General features: G+C 38.6%; 1 protein-coding gene across 4 annotated transcripts; it reads right to left on the bottom strand.

Moving 5' to 3' along the window:
• Positions 1-13,080: 13,080 nt before the first annotated feature.
• On the bottom strand, positions 13,081-15,294 carry LOC111908511 (serine/threonine-protein kinase CBK1). 4 transcript variants are annotated; one of them, XM_052769326.1, is made up of 6 exons: positions 14,911-15,294; positions 14,752-14,828; positions 13,780-13,971; positions 13,610-13,689; positions 13,437-13,521; positions 13,081-13,361 (listed from the first exon to the last, which is right to left on the bottom strand). In XM_052769326.1, the coding sequence occupies exons 1-6, from the start codon at positions 15,089-15,091 to the stop codon at positions 13,284-13,286; spliced, it is 693 nt and encodes a 230-aa protein (XP_052625286.1). In that variant the 5' UTR covers positions 15,092-15,294; the 3' UTR covers positions 13,081-13,283. The 4 variants fall into 4 exon arrangements, with proteins under 4 accessions (XP_052625286.1, XP_023760100.1, XP_042756166.1 ...); XM_023904332.3 differs by having other exon boundaries at positions 13,780-13,957; positions 14,752-14,803; positions 14,911-15,293; XM_042900232.2 differs by having other exon boundaries at positions 13,780-13,834; positions 14,752-14,803; positions 14,911-15,293.
• Positions 15,295-26,559: the final 11,265 nt, after the last annotated feature.

The raw sequence follows: 26,559 nt of genomic DNA, 5'->3' as shown, positions 1-26,559 counted from the left end.
TGCACTAGTTTTAAACAGTTTATGAGTATGTTACAACGAATGCCTTAGATATTTTTAACGGGGTCTGGAGTAGTTTCTCCTGCGGCAGTGATCCTTAGTATCTTCCCGTCTGCGCTGGAGTTCTTTATTATTAGATACTCCTTTTTGAGGTGTCCTATTTCGCCGCATTGGTGACATATCTGGCTTGTACTAGCATTGGTGGTGGACGTGAGGTGTTTAGTCAGAGTTACGTGGATACGGGTGCCTTCCTCGTTCACCCACTTTGAAAATTTCCTTTTATGGGGTCTGGTTTTACCACCACCTTTGTGTGCAGGGTTGGTCCCGATGCCAGGGACTTGAGGAATGAGTTGTGTTGGTGCTGAAGGGGCAGGAGTTGCCACTCGCTGTTGTTGCATGGAAAGTCTTCGGGATCGTTGGCGCTCCTTTCGAGCTCGACGATTTTGTTTCCTCCTCTTGGTTTTACAACTTTGTACGTCCGTGACTGTTTCCCTTTGATGGCTTCCTGAATCGATACATCGTTCGGAATTTTCAATTCCTTTGCTAGTCATTATTACGTTTCCAACATTGAGGTTTGCAAGGACAGCTGTCACGACAGCTGTTACTGCGGCTTGGAATGTGGCGGCGTCTATATGAAGGATAAGGGCTTCATTGATCGGTTGACTATTTGCGGATGATGACATGATTTTGCAACACGAAAGACAAGGAGTTCGTGAGTGACCAAGGTTGACTCTATATTATTTTGATTCTGACTAAGAGATGTGTTATTTTACATGAAAACTTAACTTATACACATTATGATATAACCAAAACTGGGCGGATAGTAAAATGTGTGATTCTACTTTAGTTTCACATCCCAACGAGGAAAAGAAACTAAGTTAGAAATCTCACATTCTATTGTCTACCAGGTCTTCGTTATATATAACTGTGGAATGTATAAGTGAGGAAATCATAATAATAACATTCTTATTGCTCCCCTTTCAAGAACTAGAATTCCTAGTAAAGGTCATTGTTGAACCTAGATGTATTTCAACCGTTCACCTATAGAGTAGTAATATGTTCTCGAAGGATTGACCTACATCCCTATGATGCAGTCCTATTACAGAGTAGAAATGAGTTCGTAGAATGGTCTCATGACGTTTGTCGTTCAAACTGGGTTCCATTGGTTGGTGAATAACATGATCCAACCTTTGAAAGAGAATTGGGAACGATCTCGGAGCTAAATTACCCTAGTCCAGCAACTTGAGTAGAGTGGGTTTCAGATAGACTCCTATGATAGTATGATGGAAGTATTTGAACAAGGAGTGACAAAGAATTTAGTCGACTGACAATGTCATTGATGTTTAAGATGTAACAGGCTAGGGAAAATTGACCTTGTAGGGGGTCTTACATCACATCGGGAGTATGAGAGTTTTGGCCGCCTAAAGGCCTAACTAAAAGTACCCACAATACAAGATAGTTTCATAGAAAATACCAAATAGGACATAGATAGGAAAACTATTTCTTTTTAGCAGGGAAAGAAAGTAAGGCATCTACTACTGGTGGCGGTCATCCCTCTGGTGTACCCACAGTTCAGCCAGTTGCCGCTCTATATCAAGCATGTGCCTTTCGTACACCCTCTGGCGTACTCGAAGTTCTATGACTTTGGCTCGTGTTTCACGATGAAAACGACTTTGTGAGTGGGGATAATTATCTCAAGTGCATTCTTACGATTCATATTCACATATATAAATTTTGCACATTGTTGTACTATTCTTAGTGTTTCTGCTAATGTTCCTGAGACGGAGTTATAGTAGTGGGTACGAGTAGGTTTCATATGGGCGTTAAGCTTTACTCATCTTAGAATCATGTTTATCCAAACACACTTAGCTGAGGAGTTTTGATGGGATCCGATGCATTACTGCTGGTATGATCGCACCCCATAGGTCTACGAAGAAGGAACCTCTCAGCCAAAATGTTTAACGGTAAGACGGAAATGAGTCTTTAGAATGGCTATACGTCGCGAGTTTTCTAACTAAGTTTATCTTATATCAATTTGTAACGTAATTCGGTTGTTAAGGGTGTTCTGTAAATAGTTCATAACGAGAGTATTTATATGATAAAATCGTGTGTTTTAGTAGTTCTGTATCCAAGTGAAACCTTGTAATTTGACCCAAACTAGGTCCTAAGCCCATCTTTTTAATATGATTCTAGTAATTGTGGTTTCAACAAACATTTTTGACCTCGATGCAGGTCTGTCTCACCTCCATGCAAGGAAAAGTTTTGATAACAACTAAATCTCTCAATTAGTATGACCACTTAAATTGCAGTTTTGTGCTTTCACCTATAATAGAGTAGCACCAACGTATACTCATGAACCTAATTTACAAGGTCTTGTGAGTGGTATGAACTCTACTCACGAAGATCCATCCCTTGTGATGCCTGAGGCAAAGTCGATGCATCTTGCAACTTTGCCAATCGACGCTTGGTTGCAATCATCCTCTCTTTGGATGTCGTGTGTTTAGCCTGTTACTCTCTTTCCTCTTCATGAGCGGCGATAAGGTCCAAAAAGAGAGTTGGTCTTGGAAATAGTAGTCTAATTCCGAGTCTCGGGTACGTGATACGGTAGGGTCTGTAGTAGCGCGCAGTTTCTGAAATCGGGTTGTAGTCTTCCTGTTTTAATCCCCGATGTTCACGATCTGCCGGGTCTTCGCCGGGAGGGCTCTGTCAGTCAGTCCCCCGTGGTTGAGGTCATAGCACCCTCGTTGGTCTCCACATGGTGGTTGCTGTCATTGCTGTCGACTTCAACCCTCGATCACGGTTGCCCAACGAGGCACAAGTTCATTGTAGTCGAAACGGTTCGCAGGAACCCTTGCTATGCATGGAATATTGATTACCTCTGGTTTCGCTTCTGATTCTTCTCATAAACATCCACCATTTCTCTGGTTGGAAAAGTAGGGGTCGTCTGGTAAGTAGGATCTTGCTATGTTGTACGTGCGAGAATAGGAGTGGAAGAGATAACTACTAAGCGTTTAACTCTATAATTAATTACTTATAGGGGTCTTTAGTTTTCTCACATAAGTTGGTTATAGTATTACAAAATACTCCTATAGTATTTTAATGTTTGATTTGTGCTTTTCAATGTTTGTTTGTAGGTAGAATTGGTAAGTTTTTAGACTTGTTGCAACGCCACAACCATTCTCGGGCATATGCTAATCACTTATGGGTTAGACATAGTTGATCAGGCTATGTCCTTCCCAGACCTGACTATACATCCCCAAGCCTAGTTGTGCCATTCAACAATCATTGATTTTGTTTCGTTCAAGCATGATGTTGACCTTAGTATGTATGCATGCATGTATACTTTTAATAAGAAACTACTTATTTCTAAAAGTATAGTTATTTGGAAAATGTTAAATCAGAGACCTTAGTCCCAATGAATTTATAGTTTGTATATCTTATGTGGTTCGATATACTTAGTTCACTATAAACAATGCTCTGATACCAATCTGTCACACCCCCAAACCAAGGATGGCGGAAACGTTCGGGGGTGGAGGACTTCATATAGTATCACAACTACAAGTATAATAGTGCTCAAAGTAAATACAATGATCATAAATACAATTGAAAAAGTTACACCAATGTATATGTTTACATGTTTCAAATCAATTACATTATGATGACAAAATGAACTGTTTGACGATTCAACGTCCCATCCTCAAAATGCTGTTGGTTTTTCCTGTTTCACTGATTTCTTGAGAATACAAGTTGTTTGAAAAAGTATCAACACAAAGGTTGGTGAGTTCATAAGTTTTTGAGAATAAGAGTTTCGAAACCGTTCTTTGTAATGTGTTGTGTGTCACCAAGAAAAATCCAATATTTTCCTTTATAAAGTTATGTGGTCCTAAATCCCAGAACCAAGAATAAACAAGTATTTTCCATACTTAATGATATAACCGTGGTTTTAAATCGGCATAAAACCGTTTTTGTTTTGAGGGAAACATCCCGTAATGAATGATGTGTAGTCTTAAATAACAAGACCGAAAGTGTACAGTAATATCCGTACTTATCGAGATAGAAAGTGATTTTAAATTGTCATAAAACCCCTTTTGATTATGAAAATTCCCGTAAACTTTATGAGTTGTTAACTTCTTATGTGAGTCGCTATAACCATACTATGACTGAATGAACCTGCCACGACGTTTCTCAGGCGTCGCGAAACTGATATGACATTTGTCACCACAGACCTGCCGGTCTAGCTGTTGCATGCAGCTCAGGTGTGGGGTGTCTAACCCAATATAGATCTATACACAACTATCACGTTCTCCCTACAAGAGAATTTGGATATAGCTACCAGGAATTTGGATCCCGTACTCGGACGTACGGGGAGAGAATGTCTCACAATTTATGTTAACAAGTTTACGTGTGGTGTGCGTGACTGTAAAACCTTTTTCTGTGGGAATAAAACCTTCCGAAATGTGTTTAATGTGTTAACGGAAAATTCCTTTTTGTATGAATGTACCCTTTTTGTATGAGTGTGTTATGTGATGTATCATAAACTATACCTATTATAGTTTATCAAAAAAAGGGTAAAAGTGGTAATGTACATAAACTATACTTAACATAGTTTATTCAAATGTTTGTATGTACTAGATGTACTTTGATTATAACAAATGTTATTTCTATGATTTGTCTAGAAAACATCATTTGTTAACTGATGTATGTCTACATACTAAGACAATAATGTCATATATTGCAATAACATATAATCACATAAAGATATACACCTTGCTCAACATGTTACAAAGTGAAATGAAATTGATAGTATTTTTCTGTTGATATCATTTTCTATCCCTGTTCTTATAAAATTTGTAGAAAAATCATCAAAGGTCCAAATCAGAATCCAAAAATTCTGAGAGTCTGGAAAATGAGTCTAGCTTCTCCATAATTTTTCTCATGATTTTGAATGACCTCTAACTTGTGTGAACAAGTCCATAATCACAAACTGGTCCGGATTGATGTTTGAAATGACAGGCAGTTTTGTAAAAATCACCATAAATTGTAGAAAAATCGTATGGAGATGTGTAAGTAGTCATTTTAAAGCTAAGAACTTGAAATATTTGCACCTAATAGAGTTTTGAAAGCTAAAATCTTTAAGTTGTCCAAAACAGTCCGTGAATGGAGTCCAAATTTTCTGATGAAAGCTGTTAGAAAAGTTTAGTTATGTTCTTGGTGTTTTAACTTGTATCCCCCCCTCTAAAAACTTAAGAAAACATGAAAATGTAGGGGTATGAACTCACCTTGAGTGATTTCATTGGGTGAATGTTGAAGATGAGAAGTGTTCAACTCAAGAACACTTGAAGGATCACTTGAAGATTCGAAGATCTAACATGAATGTGATGATGTTTGTGTAAGCAATCTATGATTTTGAGTAAAGGGAAGTGTAATTAACACAAGGAGGATGAATTATACTTACCAAGAGTGTAAGAAAACTTGATGATCAGCCTTGAATCTCGAATTTGAGGGAGAAAGTTTGAGAGAAAAGGTGTATGTTCCTTGGGTGGAAATGAGAGAGAAATGAGATAAATGAAGAGTGAAAGAGGATTTCCTATCTCTTTGAACATGGGTTTGCTGGGAAATGAGTAAGAAGCTACCATGACGTGACTAGGAGTGGTGGGGAGTACAATAGTTGGTCAAAGGAATGGACATGGGGTGGTTGTTTGTGTCAAATATTATAGTAAGATTCACACTCCACCTCATGATTTCCCTTAATGAATTTTATTCTTAAATAAATATTTTCATAAAAATATGTTTATATTATGAATATTTAGGGTCTTACATGTTAAAATATGATTTTTGGAGAAAATCCTGCGTTAAAATGATGAAAAACGGGCTTAAAACGGAACCAGAGTTCTGGGCAAGGGTGAAAAAGGGTGAAATCCGAAGTTCTGGGCAAGGGTGCGGTCATCAGCAACCTTGGAACCAGAGTGGCTCGACTGCTGAGGAGGATTCGAGGAGAAGGGATTGCGGTCCGAAGGCTTGATGCGGTCAGAAGGCGAGGCTCGCTGCGGCTAGATGGCTGCGGTCCCCTTGGCAGCGGCTGGACGGTTGCGGTCTCCTTGGCTGCGGCTTCGGATGGCTACGGTCTCCTTGGCTGCGGCTTTGGATGGCTGCGGTCTCCTCGGCCTGACACCTTTGACCTCGGTTCAAGAAGGGTTTTATCCCTATAGGAGGACTCTGGCCCTAAGAGGCTATTTTCCAAGGTATCTTCCCGTTTCGCATGGTTTTTCACCAAGTCAAGTGTCGGGACGCCCCAATTGATTACGAAAAACCAAAAGAGGTTTTTGAGAGAGATTTGGGAGAGATTTGACATACTTGGAGAGATTTCTCATACAAAGAGAGATTTGGGAGAGATTCCACATTCTTGGAGAGATTTGGGAAAGATTTGACATACTTGGAGAGATTTATCATACGAAGAGAGATTTGGGAGAGATTCCACATACAAAGAGAGATATGGGAGAGATTTCACATTCTTGGAGAGATTTCTCATACAAAGAGAGATTTGGGAGAGATTTCACATACAAAGAGAGATTTGGGAGAGATTTTACATTCTTGGAGAGATTTCTCATACAAAGAGATATTTGGGAGAGATTTCACATACTTGGAGAGATTTCTCATACAAAGAGAGATTTGGGAGAGATTTCACATTCTTGGGGAGATTTCTCATACAAAGAGAGATTTGGGAGAGATTCGAGATAAAGAGAGATAGAGTGAAAACGATTGAGAGAGTTTTCGTGTGCGACATTTGTGAGTGTTTGGCTCTGCAACGTAAGGTCCGTAAGCCCCGTTAAGCCATGTTTATGGACCTTACACACTCCCAATGAGTATGCAACAATGTTTTATCGGTTTGGTTCGTTACTTACCATAGTTTTAGGTTAACGAAATCTAGATGTACGAACTTCTCAATTTATGATCTCTCATTAGAATAGCGAGTTGTATAGTAATTACCTAACGTAAGCCCTAGTACCCACGGTTTGACTTGTTGACTTTAGTTGACTTTGACTTGACCGGGAATTGACGGTTGTCACAATATATATATATATATATATATATATGAAAACTTTTGATATGGACATATTTAGTTATAAAATTCATGCATTATCTTAATACTTTATGCCGTTTTTGTCTCATTTAATGAACACGAGGTGCTTAATTAGTTTAGAATTTCATTTTCAGAAAAATGACATGCTCGGATGGAAAATGAAGCGGATTTAGCGATTGGAAGTTTGGATCTTGGATTTTGAAGAAAGAAGGATGTTGCTGGACAGTTTGATCCCTCGTTAGTGTTTTGGCCATATCTCATGACTCGTAACTCTGATTGATGAGATTCAAAATGTTCTGAAAACTAGACACAATTTCGGACGACTTTCGTCTTTTGAGAAAATGTTGATTCCAAACGAACTTGCCGAGTTTGGGTCCTCTAACTCGACGGGTTGAATAGAAGCTTCACGATTCTTGACGCTGACTTGGGGAATACGGGATTTTAATGACCAACTCGGTGAGTTAGGTCATAAAACTCGTCGAGTTATGCTGTTTTTCAGAATCTATTTAAAGATCGTTTTCATTCGAAATCGTAACTTTTGCTTGAGGCTTTTAGCGACTTTTGGAGGCCAGAGAGGTTCTTAGAAGTTGTGGTTTTCGAATTTCGACTAGAGGCTTGTAATTGAAGAGATCTAAAGGCAAAATCATTAGTAATTTACTTAATTCTCTTGTTTACATTATGTCTACATTGCTGAATTTCGTTTTTATGATGTCATTTGCCGAAGTTATGGGCTAAACTCCATACTTCTATTTAGACTAGATGATCTTATGAATATGGTTTGATTAGTGGCTTTGGATTATATTGATTTGGTTATTTATCTTGTTAAGCTTGTTAAAAGATCCTTATGTGTTAATGATAATCATTTTCTGTTAATAGCTAAGTATATTGAGTTGCATGAACATCTTCTTGATTGCTTGAATCTTATAGAATTGTGAAAAGAAGATTATATGCCTAGTGTTGTGAACATAACCTAGGTTTAACTAGAAAATAAGTAGGTTAATGTGTGAGCATGTGTGATGACCAATCACATATGAGTTAATTGAGCCAACCAATTTGATTAACTAATATTGCAAGTCTTACTTGATTTGAACTGAAAACTAGGAAACCTGTTAGTTTAATCAACTAATCACTGTTTGAATTAACTTGGTTGCTAAAGGATTAGTAATAGTGAACATGAACCTAATCACATTAGAAATCCGTAACCAATGATATATTAATACATTGCACTTGCCACGAATCAACCATAGAAATAAGTTAATCGAATCTAAACGGAAGTCTCTTTTATCTTATTGAATCTAGTTGTCTTTTGATTCTCTTTTAATTATTAATTGTTCTTTGTCTAAGTGCTTAGTAATTGCTTAAGTTTGTAGTCTTGCAAAACTAGAGAAAAACACCATTTTAAATATTGTTTTATTTAGATAATATTAGTATTAATTTTCCAAATCCTCGATTTAAGTTAGTATGATTAAAACTAGTACAATCAACACGCATCAACTTTACCAAATCCTCGATTTAAGTTCAGACACACCCGAGAGTGTGCCCTAATCCCTCAAACTAAGACTCTGATACCAACTTGTAACATTCCAAAAATATGACCCAAAAATTCCATTTTTCATTTAAGTAAAAACAATATTCCAAATTATTGTTTATACAACCCAAATAAAATAAGTATGTCAATCATCATAAAATCAGAGTGTCCCAAAACGAAATCCATATGGTGTGTGCAATGCACAAAGCTTAGTGAGTTCTCCAAACTACCCTACACCATACATAATAAATCATACACTAGGCCCCCGCCCGACATTGAGCCTCGCCAGACATCTGATCCCGCCCGACATCGAACCCCGCTCAGTATACAAATCTGTTATTCTCAGGCCTCACCTTTTACCGAGCCTCGTCCGCTATACACATACAATCAATATCACATAATCATGTTAACACATATAATGATCATAAACACTAGCATATGTTCCAGTAAAAAATAACATTCAATTAATACTTGAGTTCTAATCAATATCCAACAATCCATACTTAGGGTAAAATGACCATTTTACCCCTGGCCTAATTTGATCCATGACTAAGGCCCAAATCCATAATATAAAAGGCCCAACACTAACTAATCTTCCAAGGCCCACCTATGGCCCAACTTTCCAAATTGGGCCCAAACCCCTCCAATGCGCCTTACCCAAAATCCCAATAATTTCCTTAGTCGAAAAGCCTGCTTTCAGATGGCCCACTAAGGCCTAAAGCAACTAGGTCCATGAAATGCCCAAACCGATGCCCAAAAGTGCAAATCCCATTATGACTACGTATGTAGGGCGTACTTAGCTGTACGTTGTGCGTACACGCTTGATGGCTTGTACGCTACGTGTATAGACTTGTACGCCCAAACTACTCCTCTATTAAGCCAACTTTTGCCATTAAGCACTTAATGCTTAGCACAAAGATCCAAACCATAGATCTGAGTCCTAATCAATGTCTAGACCCATAAAATCATTGACTTGGTGAGTTTGCATGCCCCAAACAGTGTTGCAAAACTCGGCCTACTCGGCCGAGCACTCGACCGATTACTCAGAATCGGCCCTCCACCGAGGCGAGTAATGTGAACTCGGCCAAAAACTCGGATTCAGTCAAACTCGGTCAAAAATCGGTCAAACTCAGTCAAACTCGGGCCTACTCGGTCAAACTCGGCCAACTCGGTCAAAATCGGTCAAACTCGGTCAAAGGGTCAAAATTGTCATAAAAAGAGAAAAAATCAAGAATTTCAAGATTAATATGTATAACGCACTTAATGATTTATTATTTAACACACACATGTGATTATTACTACATATATATCTTAAATTTTCAGTAATTATTCACATAGTGAGACAATTGTGTGTATTTCAGTTTTTATGTATTCATATGTATCTAATTTTGGTTATATATTTCAATCAAATTATGATTTTAACTTATAATTTTGGCATATATAATTTTCCAAAAAATATTTCTACATGAATTACCAAATCCGAATACTCCCCGCGTACCCCTGAGTACTCCCGAGTACTCGCTATTCCCCAATCGGTCGAGTAGGTACCGAGTAGCGAGTTCTACAACCTTGGCTCCAAATACTTCCAAACTCAAAATATAACATTCTACTTTCATGAAAATGGCCCTAACTCATGCATGGGTGGATCTAAAACTCAAAAATGGCAACTTTATGAATCAAGGACTAAAATAACACCAAGAGTGGCAACTCTAAGCTTCATAAACGATATAAACTCATAAGATCTCATCAATGGGAACAAAAGGGTCCATAAACCCAAACTAAAAGAGATCTAAGCTAAGAAGCATCAAGTTCAAGACTTTATACCTCAAATGAGTGCCAAATGATGATGGGGTTTTGGATCTATAACCATTCATGTAACTCCCCATTCCTGGTATGTATTTAATCCATTTTATGTAATTTTTATAAGAGTGATTCGACGAGTAGCAAGCCTAACTCGTCGAGTAGATGCCAGGATCGGACGCGGGTTTTAAGTGATCTACTTGTCGAGTCCGTTCTTGACTTGAAGAGTAGGGCAGTCTGGGGGAAGCCCTAATATTTAGGGTTTGCACCCTATTTAAGCAACATTATGGGCCTCAAGTCCAACCTCCATCACCTCCAGAGCATTAATCCCGAAACCCTAATCCCCCATAAGTGAACTTGAGCTTTCTAGGTAATTTTGAGAGTTATTGGTGTATCTTGAAGCTAGTGAAAGAGTTGAAAAGACGAGGGTTCAAGGGAGATATGCAGACTTGTAAACAAAACAACTTGATGGTTCGTCCATCTCATGCCCTTCCGCCACTACTTGTAATACAATTTAAAACTGAGTGGGTCAGGCTTGGGAGCCTGGTGAGCATATAGGGTTTTCAACCCACAATAAATATCATATTTAATTTTCACCAACCAACAATAACCCAATTACCCATTCCCGTTATTCTCACTTTAATGTCCCTAAAACATCTAACATAAGGGACCTAGTCTAAGAATATTTCATCGGGGCGACAACACATGCTTCGGGGGTACCTCAGCAATATAACTCAAATAAGGCAACCATGAGGGGGATGGAGTACAGCGAATGAACACCCAAGTTCATTAACACCTACAGGTGGCGAACCTGCTAATGTTTCCACAAGACTGTCTAGAATAGCTAGTGGTCGTCATCTAAACTCCGCTAGATGACTAAATCAAACCACAACGAGGCCTCTCATCTGTTTATTACACACCAACTATCTACCCATGTTCTACCCAACATATTAGTAGATAAAAATTATACAATTTGTATACATAGTTTAAAAACCTGTATAGCATGCTTTAATCAACACATATATCACATAACAGATGTAGCACACACACACATAACACATATCTCATAGAGAATAAATCATATCTATGAGGTAGAAGAAAGTGAATACACATTCACACACATAACCACAAAATTATACACATAATACGTATTCTGTATAAAATACTTCATAATTATGCGATAGAATAAAGTAACTACACACTCACTTGATCAGAAGATGATCAGACAGCACTACGGCTTGCAGAAGTAGTAATCCACAGCAGATCTGGAAGATCTTCACAAAAATCGAACTTCTCGCGGGCAGAGCTTCGACTCGGAAACCGCACTTCTCGGGATCTTCGGGATCTCGGGACTTGCCTCGGGGCTAGAGTATGATACCGGGACTTCGGGATAGCTTCGGGGGTTTTTTGCGCAGAGCTTCGACACGAAAATGAGAGGAAATTGGCAAAAGAACCCGGAACCCTCGCATCCTATTTATAGGAGGCTGGAAGCCTCAATTACGCGGGGCATACAGCAGTACGCAGCGCGTACTGCTTCAAGTTCGTAAGCACATGCGTCATCCGAAGCCACTTGCTGCGATGTCGACACCCTCGGAGTACGCGGGGCGTACTCGAGTACGCAGCGCGTACCTCGGATCAGATCAATGACTCGCTTCGGATAATGCTTCCGATTTTTTATTTAAATTTAAATACAAAATTATTAATAAACTTCGGAAATTCATAACTTCTTCATACGAACTCCGTTTTTGACGTTCTTTATATCCACGGAAAGGTGAGACTACCCTCTACGACTTTCGTTTAGACTCCGTCGGCTAATTTTGACTTTATTTTTATTATTTATTTTTAATAGGACGCGACAGACAAACTTCGTTATAAATTCATAACTTCTTCGTTTGACGTCCGTTGTCGCCTAACTTTTTATCGCTTCGACACCAACAATGAGATCTTCGATTCTCATTTAGATTGCTTCGGCTAAAAACCGCTCGATCTCAAATTGAGTAAAACAGGCTGCATACCGCTAAGCCAAAACTTCGAGAAATCATAACTTCCTCATACGAAGTCAGATTTGGGCGTTCTATATATATATTCGGAAACCTCGTTTCAACTACTACAACATAAATCAAAGATATTAAGTTTATTTTACACTTAAATTTTGACGCTTATTTTTATTCTTAATTAATCAAACCACATAATTAAGCAATTAAGCACAAAACACATAATACTCAAATAATACAATCTTATTATATCAAAACGGGTTACAAAGGTTAACCTAAACCATTACATTGCTAAAAATGGCAAGCCCGGAAACATAGGCGTTACACATAATGGTTTGTGGCTAAATTATAACTATGGATTAGCTACTGAATCGCTACAGAATAGCTACAAAAATAAATAGCTATGGATTTGCTACAAAATAGCTACGGAAGTGGATAGCTACGAAATAACTACGAAACTAAGTAGCTACGGAAGTAAATAGCTACGAATTTTCTGTAGGTAATCCATAGCTAATTACTTTTTATTTAAAAAAACAGTAAAAAATTAATATATATATATATATATATATATATATATATATATATATATATATATATATATATATATATATATATATATATATATATATATATATATATATATATATATAAATATATCTAGTTTTTTCTGTCCAAAAATATTGAAAAAACCCATTACATTAAACTTATAATAATATTGAAATTCAACTACAAAATAAATATTATTATAACAAAACTAATTAACCTAAAAAAAGTATCAAATACAAATACATATTACTAATAAACATTGTCTAATAATACAATAAATGTGTCTAAGTGCTTACAAACGTAAAATTGAGAATTACTTGGTGGATTACTTGGCAAATTATTGAGTATGTTGAATCGGTAGAGGGTGACAAGTGTTCTTCAATTTGAGTTTTGAATCAAAGGCCGCCAATTGTTCCTGTTTCAACACACCATAATCAATGATCACGAAAAATACAAATATAGCAATGTACTTTTACTTATTTATTTATACCTTCCTACATGTACTTATTGGATCATCTGAGTAAAATGGAGGATATCCAACAAGCATCTCATACATTATTGCACCTAATGACCACCTGCATTAATAGTAATACTTAAAAACACTCATGAAACAAAAGAAAATGACAAAAATACCCTCAGCAAAAATAGTAATACGACACTAACCAGTCACACTCTATCCCATATCCTTTCTTCAACAACACTTCAGGGGCAATATAGTCCGGTGTCCCCACTGTTGAAAACACCTTCTCTCACATAAAACCAAAAAGATCAAATTAATTAATCAACAATAATATAAAAATCTCCGATTAAAAACTCATAAAAGAGTAACAGACCAGTTTTCTTCTGTTCATCTGCCAATGTTGAAGCTGTTCATGAGCACTCATCCATCTATGCCCATTCACAGCATCAGGAAAACCATCAATATCCATTGCTTCTCTTATATTTTCATCACTCATGGCTTCATTTTCATTCAATGTAGACAATGTCCTACAATCAAGAGGCTTACACAACCTAAAATCTAAAAGCTTCAGGAAAACCTATTTTTTAGGCCTAGAAATTTTGGACATTTATAGTGAAAATAATCTTTTTAAATAAAGAATAAAAAAGGAAAAATAAAAGTAAAAAGAAATAATGAATACATGAGCTAATAAAAGGAAACAAATAAGGAAGGGTCAATGGTGGCAATTTTGGAAAACATGTTTAGTTATATATAACTAGACAGACTATTTGTAAAGAGTTAAAAATATAATGAAATGATATTTATAAGCTTAAGAGAGAGTTTTTCACTTGGAAATGTTGATAGAAACCCTTGTATCATTTTGTATCATTTTCAAAAGTTGCTCACTTTAGTCTCTTGGTGTGCTGTGGGCAGTGAATTCTCTTTTGTAGGACATCTATTAGGACAACAATTGATTAATTATATCATTTTACTAAACTATTTTCTATTTTGCTTTTGAAACAACCATAAACAGGGAGGAAAAGATGAACATTTTATAGCATTTTAAGCATGAAATACAATGACAATCTGTTGACTTGAAGCATCGAACAAGAACCTGATGACAGATTTTCAAATGTAAGCATCAAACGAAATTAGTTTTGAAGCATCAAGCAATAATCTGGTGGTTTTCAAACAATAAACTATCAACATCAAACACAATATGATGGCAGACCTTCAAATGGAAAAATCTCATGGCTTGAGCATCAAACAATAAACTATAAGCATCAACCTAGGAGCATCATACATAACTCAAACAACCATGGGTTGAGTCTAATTCCAAAAAGATTTGAAGAATTGGAGTAATAACCTTGGTCGCCTGGATAATAGATGGAGCAGAGGAGTTTGAAGAAGGCATCGAACTAAACCCAAAAATCAAAACACACCCTAAATCAAAACAAAGTCTAAATTGAAATCAATCCTAACCCAAAACGAAAACCTAAGTGGAATTAAACCAAAAAAAACTTACTTGAAACAATGATGACAATGGCGATGGCAAGCAGAAGATGGCGATGGCAAGCCGATGACGGCGACGACAAGCAGATCACTGAAGCTAAAAAGGGCGACGATGAATTGGTGAAGAAGATATACGAATTTTGTGATGGCGACGAGAGATGACCGGGGCTAAAAACAATCTCTATGTACAACATTGCCAACAACAGCGGCAAGATGGAACTCCGACGATGAAAACGAAGACGAGAGGGGGTGTAAGGGGGAGGTGCGAGTAGGAAACAGTGAGAGAGAAGAAGGAAAATGAATCAGGGAGGGAGATAGAAAGAAGCGGGAGAATAATGTTTTTTTTATGGATCCCGCTAAATGGAGGCGGGTAAGAGTATTGGAAACCCTAAAATCAAAAATGGCAAAAAAAAGGGTTGTGGGATTCGAACTTGTGTGTATCATAGATAGAACCAAGGAGACTACCAAGTGGCCGAGAATGCCATATCCATACCTTCTTCGTCTACAATAGCTTTTAACCACTTTCAATTCTGTTATTATTATTATTTCCATTATTATTATTATTACTACTATTATTATTTCTATTATTATTTGTTGGGTCATGTTTTATATAAAGTATTGCGTCTATTGGGCTCGTCAGCTAGTTCATTTTGTATCTCCGGTATGGGCCTGTCCATTCGTGAGTTTAGTAGGGTTTAGTATAAATATAGGTGCTTGCATGCATTTTAGAAGAAAAACGATAAAATAGAACGATCAGAGTATTATTCAACAAGTTTATTATTATCGTTCCTGTAACCCTAAAGTCCTCTACAGCGGAAGTTCTTAGTCGAGCTCTGCTGAGGATTGTTTGATCTAATCATTCGACATATTTTGATCCACACTTGTCTTATTTATCGATTTTGTGTTCATTGCAATACTTGTTACAAAGATCTAATCGATCTTCAAGTTTGTTTTATAACTTATCAATTGGTATCAGAGCAGGAGGCTGTGTAATTCATACACATCTTTTCTGTGAAAAAGGTTGCAATTAGGGTTATTCCGCATTAACTAATATTTATTGAGCCATCATCCCATAATTGATGTAACTCAGCATTTATTTGTTTTACCCTAATTTAATATATTACAAGTCTGATCTTTCAAACAGGTTATTCGATCAAGCATGGACGAGTCACAATCAAATCCCATTAACATCTCAAATAGCATTGGATCAACGACGAAAATTCCCATCCTTTACACCCATGATTACGAAGTCTGGGCACATCACTTTGAAGATTATGTCATTGGATCTGAGGACAATGGATATCTTATTTGGGAAGCAATCGTGTCTGGACCATTCGCTCATTCAGCAACGTCAAGAATCATTAAAACTCATAAAGAGTATAATGATCTGTTGAAAGACGTAAAAGATATTGCCCAAGACGAAAAGGATAAATTTCAGTGCAATATTAAAGCATTGAGACTAATCAGATTCGCTCTTCAATCAGATACTTTTAGGCTAGTGAGTTCGTGCAACACTGCTAAAGAAATATGGGATAGGCTGCGAGAGCTATATTCCACAGACGAAGATCTTGAGCATTCCATTCAAACCTTACTTTTGTCTAAGTTTGGTGAATTTAAGCAGAATCCTGAAGAAACTGTGACTCAGACGTTCGATCGCTTCAATCATCTTCTTAGTAAGATGATTAAACACGATATTGAAAGGAAGTTGATTGAACAAAAGGTTACGTTTTTAAACGGTCTTAGATCTTAGTGGAGAGCGGTTGTGTCCACTGTTAAAGCACATGAGCAATTCAAATCTTACTCATTGGCAAAGCTGGTAGGGATTTTGAAATCCCAAGAAAAGATTGTCTTGCAGGAGAAAAATGTGGTTTCAAGCTTGGGATCATTGGCCCTTCTGTCCAAAAGCAAAGGTGTAGTGGAAGATGAAGACCTTAACTTGGAAGACTATGACCTTACCTCAGAAGACTATGCAATGATGGTGTCAAACCCGAAGAGGTTCATCAAGAAAAGGTTTCCTACCAATAAGAACCGAAATTGGCAGGGAAGTTATAGTTCTGAAAAGGTCAGGGAAGAACCGAAGGCAGAAGAACCAAAGAAAGAACCGAAGGCTGAAGGAGAATCGGGTGTGAACTGCTACTATTGTGGAGGAAAGAAGCACTATGCCAAAGACAGTGTCCTAAAGAAAATGGCAGACAAGGATGAGGAGAAAGATGAAGAAGCGATGTTAATGAAAAAGCTGGAAGAGATCAAGAGAAAGAAAACTGTCACTAACCCTTCAATGAATGCTTTAATTGTGCAGGGTTTGGTAGCGGATGATGAGTTCGGTGGCGTGGAGGTCTGGTCAACCGACTCTGAGGATGATGAAGTTAGGAAGCCATCTCATGGAAAGGCTTATGTTGCAAAAGATGAAGGAAGCAGTGGAAAGTGCTTGATGGTGTCGGATGTATCTCATATGAGGGGATACAATACAGATGCTGGGAATGAAGACACGAAGGAGCGAGAGGACTTGTGCTTCACAGCAAAACCTCTTAGTGTGTAGTTTAATGAGCTTGATGAATTAATCAAGAAGGTACAATCTATTTTTGTTTCATTCAAAGTCCCACAAAACTCATATGAAAAAGAATTAAAGAATGTAAATTCAAGAATCTCTCATCTAGACAGCAGTTTAACTCAAACACGGGTCACCAGTTCTAACCTGACTGACCAAATAAGCAGGGTGTCTTCAAAGAGTGAGGAACGGAGGATGTGGATCGAGCTGAAGGAGTCGGAGTTAATCAAATCCAAGGACGAAAATATTTATTTACAAAGAGACAATTTGAAACTTTTAAAACAGAGAAATGTCTTTTGTTTAATTGCTAAGCGTCTTTACACTAATATCACTCAACTTCATTTGAACTGTGAAATAAGGCAGAAAATTCATCGCATGATTTTGCCCTTCCTTGAGTTTAAGGAGGATGAAATTGACGCTGAAGCATATAATTGCGAAAGTGTAGTTTCTTCTGAGGATGTAAATCCAACATATATGTATGGTCTGGACAAAATCGAATCTTTCATAAAGTCCAAGGACCATAAGGACATGCTGAAAAATCTTTTGGATGAAAATGATAAACTGAAACTAAGGACCGAAACCATAGAAAAGTTTGATTCATTGAATGCCAACTTGAGCTTAGAAAATAAAATTGATGTTGAAAATGCATCTGAGCTTAATGAGGATGATGATATGAGTGAAATTTCTGTAGAGGATGTAGTTGACTGTTCTGAGTTTGTCAAGAGCGAACCCGAAAACCACAAAAATCTTATTTCAGAAAATTCTATGGAGTTTGCTCGTCTGTCCCAACAAAAGTCCCCGATCCTTGAAGAAAAAGTTGTTGTATACCAAAAGGTAAGGACGACTCCAAATCAGGTGTATAAGGTCACAGGTGTAACCGAACATCAGACAGCCGAACTCACAGCCATTGTAAACGAAGATAATGCTGATGGTTGTGATGAGTTCTTCTGGTCCGCCCCTATCGACAATGCTGACAAAATTGTTGGTCTGTCAGAAAGAACGTCCTGGAAAACTAAAGGCAGATATGTGTCAGAGCCTTTGAACAAGCCTGATAGCTTCAACGTGGCAAGTACTAGTGGTACAAAAGATGTTCCTGAAGAAAAAGGAGTTTTTGCAAAAGAAGTCACTCCTTCAAGCGAAACATCATCAGTTCAAAGTGAACCAGCTGACAAAAAGCAAAAGCAAAAAGCAAATATCCATCGTCAGCCGAAGCAAGTGAAAAATCAAAAACAGCAAAGGAATCAAAGATACAAGAAGAATCTCTCTGAAACAAAACAGTTTTAGCAATCTCAAAACGCCCATTTCTCTTATCATGACAGAAACTCAATGTCAGAGAAAAGTACTGTTAGATCGCAAGAAAATAATAACAGCCGAAAGGAGAGGTTCGGTTCTGAGGGTAATAACAACCGAAAGGAGAGGTTCGGTTCTGAGGGTCATAACAACCGAAAGGACAAGTTCGGTTCTGAAAAATATGACAACCGAAGACAAAGGTTCGGTTCAGAGAACACAAGCTACCGAAAGCATAAGTTCGGTTCCAAAAGCAAAAGCAACCAAAGTTCTAGGTTCGGTCCCACTAATGATCAAAAACAAAAGGGTCACTTAGAACCTCAAGTCAAGAAAACATCTCAGTCTAAATTCTCTCGTTCTACTTCTTCTAATTCCTCTCAACCTCATTCTAAATTTAATTCTGTTCGCACTCAAAAACCTAAATCTTCAACAGATTTGAAAGGAAAATCGAAGGTTTCATCAGTCCAAATACCTAAACCAGAATCCAAACTGACAGTAACAAATCTCAATAAAATTAAGGTTTTCACCATTAAAAAGAAAGATGAAAAAACGTTAATAAAAAGAACATATCTTGTTGACATATCTCTTACTATTCCTGTTCCTGTGAAAGGCTCACGTGGACCCAAGAAACTTTGGGTTCCTAAATCTGCTTAATTTTTGTAGGTTATCAGTGACGAGCAGTTTGACGAAGAATGGTATATTGACAGTGGCTGCTCACGTCACATGACAGGAAGGAAGGAAGAGCTGAGGGAATTTCGGTCTCTTTCAAACGGTGGAAATGTCAAGTTCGGAAACAACTCATTCGGCACAATAAAAGGCTATGGAATGATAACAAATGGTGATTTTACGATTAGAAAGGTCGCATACGTTGAAGGACTACAGCACAACCTCATCAGTGTATCTCAGCTTGTTGGAGGTACCGGTCTCAAGGTCTCATTCGACAATGAGGGTTCGGAGATAATTGAAAAGAAAACGAAAAGAGTAATTCTCAAATCAGAGCGCAAAGGCGAGATGTTTCCCATGAATCTCAAACCCGTCAAAGGAAATCCAGCTATTTGTCTCCTATCCAAAGCACAATCTCACGAAAGCTGGCTGCGGCACCGAAGGCTCTCTCATCTCAACTTCAAGGATATCAACAAACTTGTCACCGGAGGTCATGTTCGAGGTCTTCCATTGCTCAAGTATGATCGAGAACATTTATGTGTTGCGTGTGAAATGGGGAAGCAGAGTCGTCAAAGTCACCCATTAATTGTAAACACTAAGGTTGTTGAACCACTAGAATTAATTCACATTGATTTGTGTGGTCCATCATCTATCGAAAGCATCGGCGGTAGCAAGTATAATCTTGTCATTGTTGATGACTTTTCGCGTTTTACATGTGTGTTCTTTCTGAAGCACAAATCTGAAGCAACTCTCAAGCTAAAGATGTTTATCATGCAGGTTGAAGTACAGCTGAAGAAAATCGTTCGCAATATCAGAAGCGACAACGGGCTGGAGTTCAAAAATAAAGAATTCGAAGATTTCTTGGCCAAAAAAGGAACCAGTCACAACTTCTCAGCTCCCTACACCCCTCAACAAAATGGAATTGTCGAAAGGCGAAACCGATCTTTGTGTGAGGCGGCCCGAACCATGCTAAATTTTGCTTCTTTACCTCTATATTTTTGGGTTGATGCTATTGCTGCAGCATGTTTTACGCAGAACAGGTCATATCTCATTAAGCGCTTCACTCTCACTCCTTATGAGATCATCAAGAACAGGAAGCCAAACGTCAAATTCTTCCATGTATTCGACTCACGGTGCTTCATCTTCAATTCTAAAGAACATCGTAACAAGTTCGACATCAAAGCCGATGAAGGGATTTTCCTAGGATATTCTCTCACTTCGAAAGCCTACAGGGTATTAAACAAGCGCTCGAGGAAGATAGAATAAACTTATTATGTGACTTTTGATGATAGCTATGTCAAAAAGCTGAAGGCCACCGAAGACATAGTTGGAGAAATTTTTTCTCAAACAGGCCAAGTCACAGCCTCGATCGCAAACCTATTTGAGAAGTTTGTCGAGTTATTCGATGAACCAGAGAAGGCTACTCTCTCGGAAGTCAGTGCAGCAGACAACAAAGTAGATCATCTGAAGCGACTCATCGAAGATGCTGCCAAGCAAATGAATGAAGGAGGATCATGTCCAAACAAACCTCCACAACACGAAGCTTCAGTTGAGGGGGAGGATCCATCTTCTTCATCACAGTCGAGCTCACATAATGAGGGGGAGAACGGTTCTCCAGTTGCTCCTAAAAGCCCAACTGTACCCGAAAGTCCTAAAGTACCCGAAGGTGCTACAACACCCGAAGGTGCGACAACACCCGAAAGCTCGACACCACCCGAAACTCCTGTAGCTCCGGAAACTCAAGACACACCTGAAAGATTATCTGTCGAGGGGGAGAATGACGATGATATTCAATCTGAACTAGAAGAGATGGTAAATGCTGAATTAGATCCATCTTATGATCCAAATTACCCTCCTCTTGTCAAATGGACCAGAGATCATCCTGTTTCACAGGTTGTCGGTAATGTCTCTGAAAAGGTCCTGACCCGATCACAACTAAAGGCAAAGCAAACTTCCTTATTTTCAAAAGTAGAGTTCTGTATGTTTAACTCCTTCGTCTCAAAAGTTGAACCAAAGACAGTTAACACTGCTCTTGATCACTCCGATTGGGTTCAAGCCATGCAAGACGAACTCAATGAATTCGAAAGGAATAAAGTTTGGCGCCTCATTCCAACTCCTCAAGATGCCTTGGTTGTTGGTCTTAAATGGATCTTCAGAAATAAGATGGACAAGGAAGGCAACGTGATACGAAACAAAGCCCGTCTGGTGGTGAAAGGATATTGTCAGGAGGAAGGAATCGACTATGAAGAAACTTTTGCTCCTGTAGCTAGGCTGGAATCTGTTAGAATATTTCTTGCCTATGCTGCACACAAGAACTTTGAGGTCTACCAAATGGATGTCAAGTTCACATTTCTAAATGGAGAACTTGAAGAAACTGTGTATGTAGAGCAACCTCCTGGATTCGTCAATGAAAGGTACCCCAATCACTGTTATATTTTGGACAAAGCGGTATATGGACTGAAACAAGCTCCGAGGGCCTGGTATGAAACACTAACCAAGTTTTTAAAGATGTCCAAATTCAAACAAGGTTCGGTTGACCCAACCTTCTTTCGTAAGAAGGAAGGTAACCACCTTATGATTGTTCAAATTTATGTCGATGATATCATCTTTGGCTCAACGAATCCTAGCTTAACGGCTGAATTCAGAAAGCTGATGGAGACTAAATTTGAAATGAGCTCAATGGGTCCAATTAACTTTTTCCTTGGTTTAAATATTAGACAGGGACCCGAATGCATCTTTATTAACCAGGAAGCTTACACGAAGACTCTCCTTGCAAAGTTTGGCATGATGGGAGACTCAAAGGTTAAAGTTCCAATGGCGTTCGGCACCAAGCTCACTCCATCCTTGGATAAGCCAGCTGTTGATATTACGCTATATCGACAGATGATCGGCTCTCTAATGTACCTTACTGCTAGCAGGCCTGATATAATGTTCTCTGTTTGTTACTGTGCTAGATTTCAGGCGAATCCTCGTGAACCTCATATGCTTGCAGTAAAGAACATTCTCCGGTATCTCAAGCGAACTACCTCTTTAGGCCTATGGTATCCATCCAACTCAGGCTTCTTCGTTCAAGCCTACTCAGATGCAGACCTTGGAGGTTGTGGACTAGACAGGAAAAACACCACAGGAGGCTTCCAATTCCTTGACGGGAAGTTGGTTAGCTGGCAATCAAAGAAACAGACTTGTGTGTCTCTGTCTACCGCTGAAGCAAAATACATCGCAGCTGCCTCCTGTACTTCTCAAGTGATTTTGATCTAAAGCCAACTCCGGGACTATGGACTCAATATGAAAAAGATCCCACTATATTGCGACTCTGAAAGTGCAATTAGGATCTGTCATAACCCAGTGCAACACTCCAAGACTAAGCACATAGCACTGAGGTATCACTTCATTAAGGATCATGTGGAAGATGGGAACGTCGAAATACACTTTGTTCGAACCACTGATCAACTGGCTGACATCTTCACCACAGCTCTTCCTGAAGCATCTTTTAACAAAATACTACAAGGGCTAGGTATGATGGAATCGGATTCAGTACCAAAAATTACCTCTCAAACTCAAAAGCAAGAAGCGAAATAGACCGAACGTTCGGGTTCGGTTGCATAATCTGCTTTTCGCTCATCAGTCAAAGGTAACTTTCTTGGTTGTAGATCTTATGTATAATTTTTCCAAATGCGTTTATCTTATTGTCAAAGTTATTCTCTTTTTTTAAAACCTATTTTCTTTGCCAACCGAAATCAACCGAACGTTCGGGTTCGGTTCCAAAAATTTTTCTCACCCGAAATAGACCGAACGCTCGGGTTCGGTTCCAAAGTTTTTTTTAACAACCGAAATAAACCGAACGCTCGGGTTCGGTTCCAACATTTTTTTTTTATGTCTTAATTTTTTTTATTTATTATTTTTATCAAAAATTCCAAAAATATTTTTCTTATAAATTCAAAAACTCCAAAAATATTTTGTTATTTATTTTCTTTTTGGTTCTATTTTTTTATGTTTGTTTATGGGGAATTCGTTTACTTAGCTAAGTGTCCCTAGAAGCATGCTGCTGTATGTGTCTAAAGCCTCACCTGATTTTGAATAAAAGCCTTAATGAATTGGTATACACAAACCTTGTCTTCCTAATTAGGCTCTCATATTTATTCTAATCACGAGCTACCTAACTCTCTTTTCACATGAGATAAAAGTTTTCTGCTTGGTCCTTCTCTTCACAGCAGAGGTACTTTGGTTTCTTTACAACATCTACATTACATTTCTCCATCCTCTTCGTTTCACAAACGTAACCCTTGAGACTCTCTGAAATTACCACTGAGGTTTATGGTTACACAATTTCTGAGTTCATGATCTTAGTTTCGTGCCACTACGAGCTAAGTGAAACCCAAAATTCAATACCTAATACGAATTGACGGCGAACAATTATTTTGCTTAAGTTTTCACTAATGAATTGACGGACGTACCTCCATGAAATCTCAAAATTTTCTTTTGAGTGATTCCTATGAAATTGTTAAAACCAATAACATTTCTTCCCTTGGGATCCAGTTTTAAATTTTTGTTGAGATTTTATATATATATATATATATATATATATATATATATATATATATATATATATATATATATATATCCTAGCCAAATTAAATTATCTCAAACCTACTTGTTCAACAGACTACACTGGTCTCACAAGTACTTCGTTCGATTTCTATCTTATATCAATATTAGGAATTTTGAATCGAAGCGAAAGCCACCCTAATAAGCCTGATTAAAAGAAGCCTTTCAACACTTCCTAATAAGTGTTTGATCGTTATTCAACGAGAAACCACACAAACACTTTAAGGTCTCTCTTGACTTTGAAGGAAGAGATTCGTGCCCGGGATCATTTGTTTCGTGTCTTTATTGACATCACATTTTTTTCCCAAAAAGTGTTGCTTTATTCCTTTTCTTTTACACCCTAAGCACGAAAATCTTTGATTTTCCAAAATTCAGGTTCTATTAATTACGAGGCATTTTAATTGGATTAGCGGTTGATTAAAGGTTGTGGTTGATTTTCATCCACGTGGACGAATTTCTAAAAAGATGTCGTTACAATTTAAAGGGATAAGATGACGACATGATGACTCAGGCGGGAGTCTAATCGCTTTGATTTCAAAAGGCGCAAGAGGGAAGCGTGAGAATCTGAACCGTTTCGTCTCCAAACGGCGCCTGATGGGAAGGCGTGATATTAGGGGCCTGACATTCTCTCTCATGAGTGATCATCGGCAACCCCAACTGTCACGCATCAGTCAACTCCGAAAAACCCTTCGTTTTTCAATCGAAGATTTGGGAAGATCTTTCTCTCTCCTTAACCCCCAGTATAAAAGGAAACATAATCCACCGTTTACCTCTTTACTGCAATTAAAATTCCCAGAGAGCAAGAAATCCTTAATCCTTCACTGTTCATCATCTTCTTCACTTTCTTCAAGCAATGGCAGATTCTTCCTCAGTTCACGCAACATCCCACATTTTGCCCATTCGCCCACAACAAAGCTTAATCATCGATTTAACCCCTCATGCTTACGACGCATTCATGTTCCCCATCATTGAGTGTCTAAAGTTTTCTCCAATCGCTCCTGCACTTACCAGGGCTGAAACTGTTCCGATAGAGTTCTTGTCACAGATCTTTGCGACCGCTCACTACGACAAGGTCGTCGACAGAATCTTCTTTGATGTCTTTGAGCACAAGGCATCAATTTCAAAGCAGAGGTTTTGCTCGCTGTTAGGGTTTGAACCTGATTCTTCGAGGGCTAACCCTGAAACGATTCCAATGGGTCACTTGTTCAACATGTTCTAAAACATGGGCTACACGGAGGTGCTTACTACGGTCACGAAGTTCAAGAAGTCATGTCTACCCCCACAGTGGAATGGGATGTTCACGGTTTTGTTCAAAGGTTTATCTGAACGAAGTGCCGGGTATGATGGAGCCAGCCGTTTATTTCTCTCCATATTGTATGGTATCTACAATGGCATCAACATGGATTATGGGTCTGTTCTATGGCAACAACTCATCCAAAGTCTCTCCTCTACTTCCAGACATTCAGAGATTTCGTATGCTAGGTTCTGGACTCTTATCACGAAATGGGCGATGGACAAGTACCACGTCCCCATTGTCGTTGGTGCTCTAATGTCTTCGATTGGTACCTTCCGTACCACGAAGATCATTGTGTCGGACGCTTCAAAGTTTCCGTTCAATAGTTCTATTCTGGGAACCATGTATGGGGATGTTCCTGCAGATAGTCGGATTATCAGGACGTACAAGGAATTCAAGCGTTATGGTCCGAGGGATCTTACTCCGGAGATGCTGAAGTCAATACATGACGCCGACAAGCCTGCTCCAAGAGGCAAGAAGGTTGATAAAGGGAAACAGGTGGCTAAAGGGGAAAAAGGCCCGTCTCCAAAGAAGAGGAAACCCACCAAGGCTGCTCAGTCTCCGCAGCAGAAGAGAAGAAAAACTTAGCCGAGGCGAAAGCTAGTTATCGCTTCCTCCTCAAGCGAATCTGAGGGTGACAGTTCAGATTCTGATGACTCTCCATGTGGCAACACTCCACCTAGATCTCTAACTCCTGAAGTTCATGTCTCTACCTCTCCAATTTCCTCTCCACCTTAAACCATTCCTATTTCTATTCCCCCATAACTTCCACTAATCCAATACCACCCACTTCCATCCCAATACCACCACCAATATTTACCGATGCAACCACAACAACCACTACAGATGTTAGAGCCAACGTATCTGATACGGGGGTTCATACTGATGCACCAAAATCCACTCTAGCACCCGAAATCACCCCAACACCCGAACCTACACCTACACCCGAAACAACCCAACCCGAACCTACCCATACTACTGAACCACCAGCTTCACCACCACCACCTTCTCCTAGTCATGCTTCATAGGGAGAAGAACCACTCCTTGGCGGGGAGAATATGACGTTTGACTCGGTCTACTATAGCCCGTTTCAAGTACAGAGTGATTACGATGACGATGCTCCTGTCACCAAAAGACATCTCAAGGAGCTCCATGACAAAATTGACTCGCTCATCGCCTCCTCTTCCACTTCTCAGTCATCCCTTTCTGAAGATGCAGTTCAGAATATTGTTGAAGCTTTCTCCAAAGCTCAGCAATATTCCCTT

The sequence above is a fragment of the Lactuca sativa genome, chromosome 3, assembly GCF_002870075.4.
Source record: "Lactuca sativa cultivar Salinas chromosome 3, Lsat_Salinas_v11, whole genome shotgun sequence".
In the NCBI taxonomy this organism is placed as follows: domain Eukaryota; kingdom Viridiplantae; phylum Streptophyta; class Magnoliopsida; order Asterales; family Asteraceae; genus Lactuca; species Lactuca sativa.
This window is presented reverse-complemented; position numbering and strand designations above follow the sequence as displayed.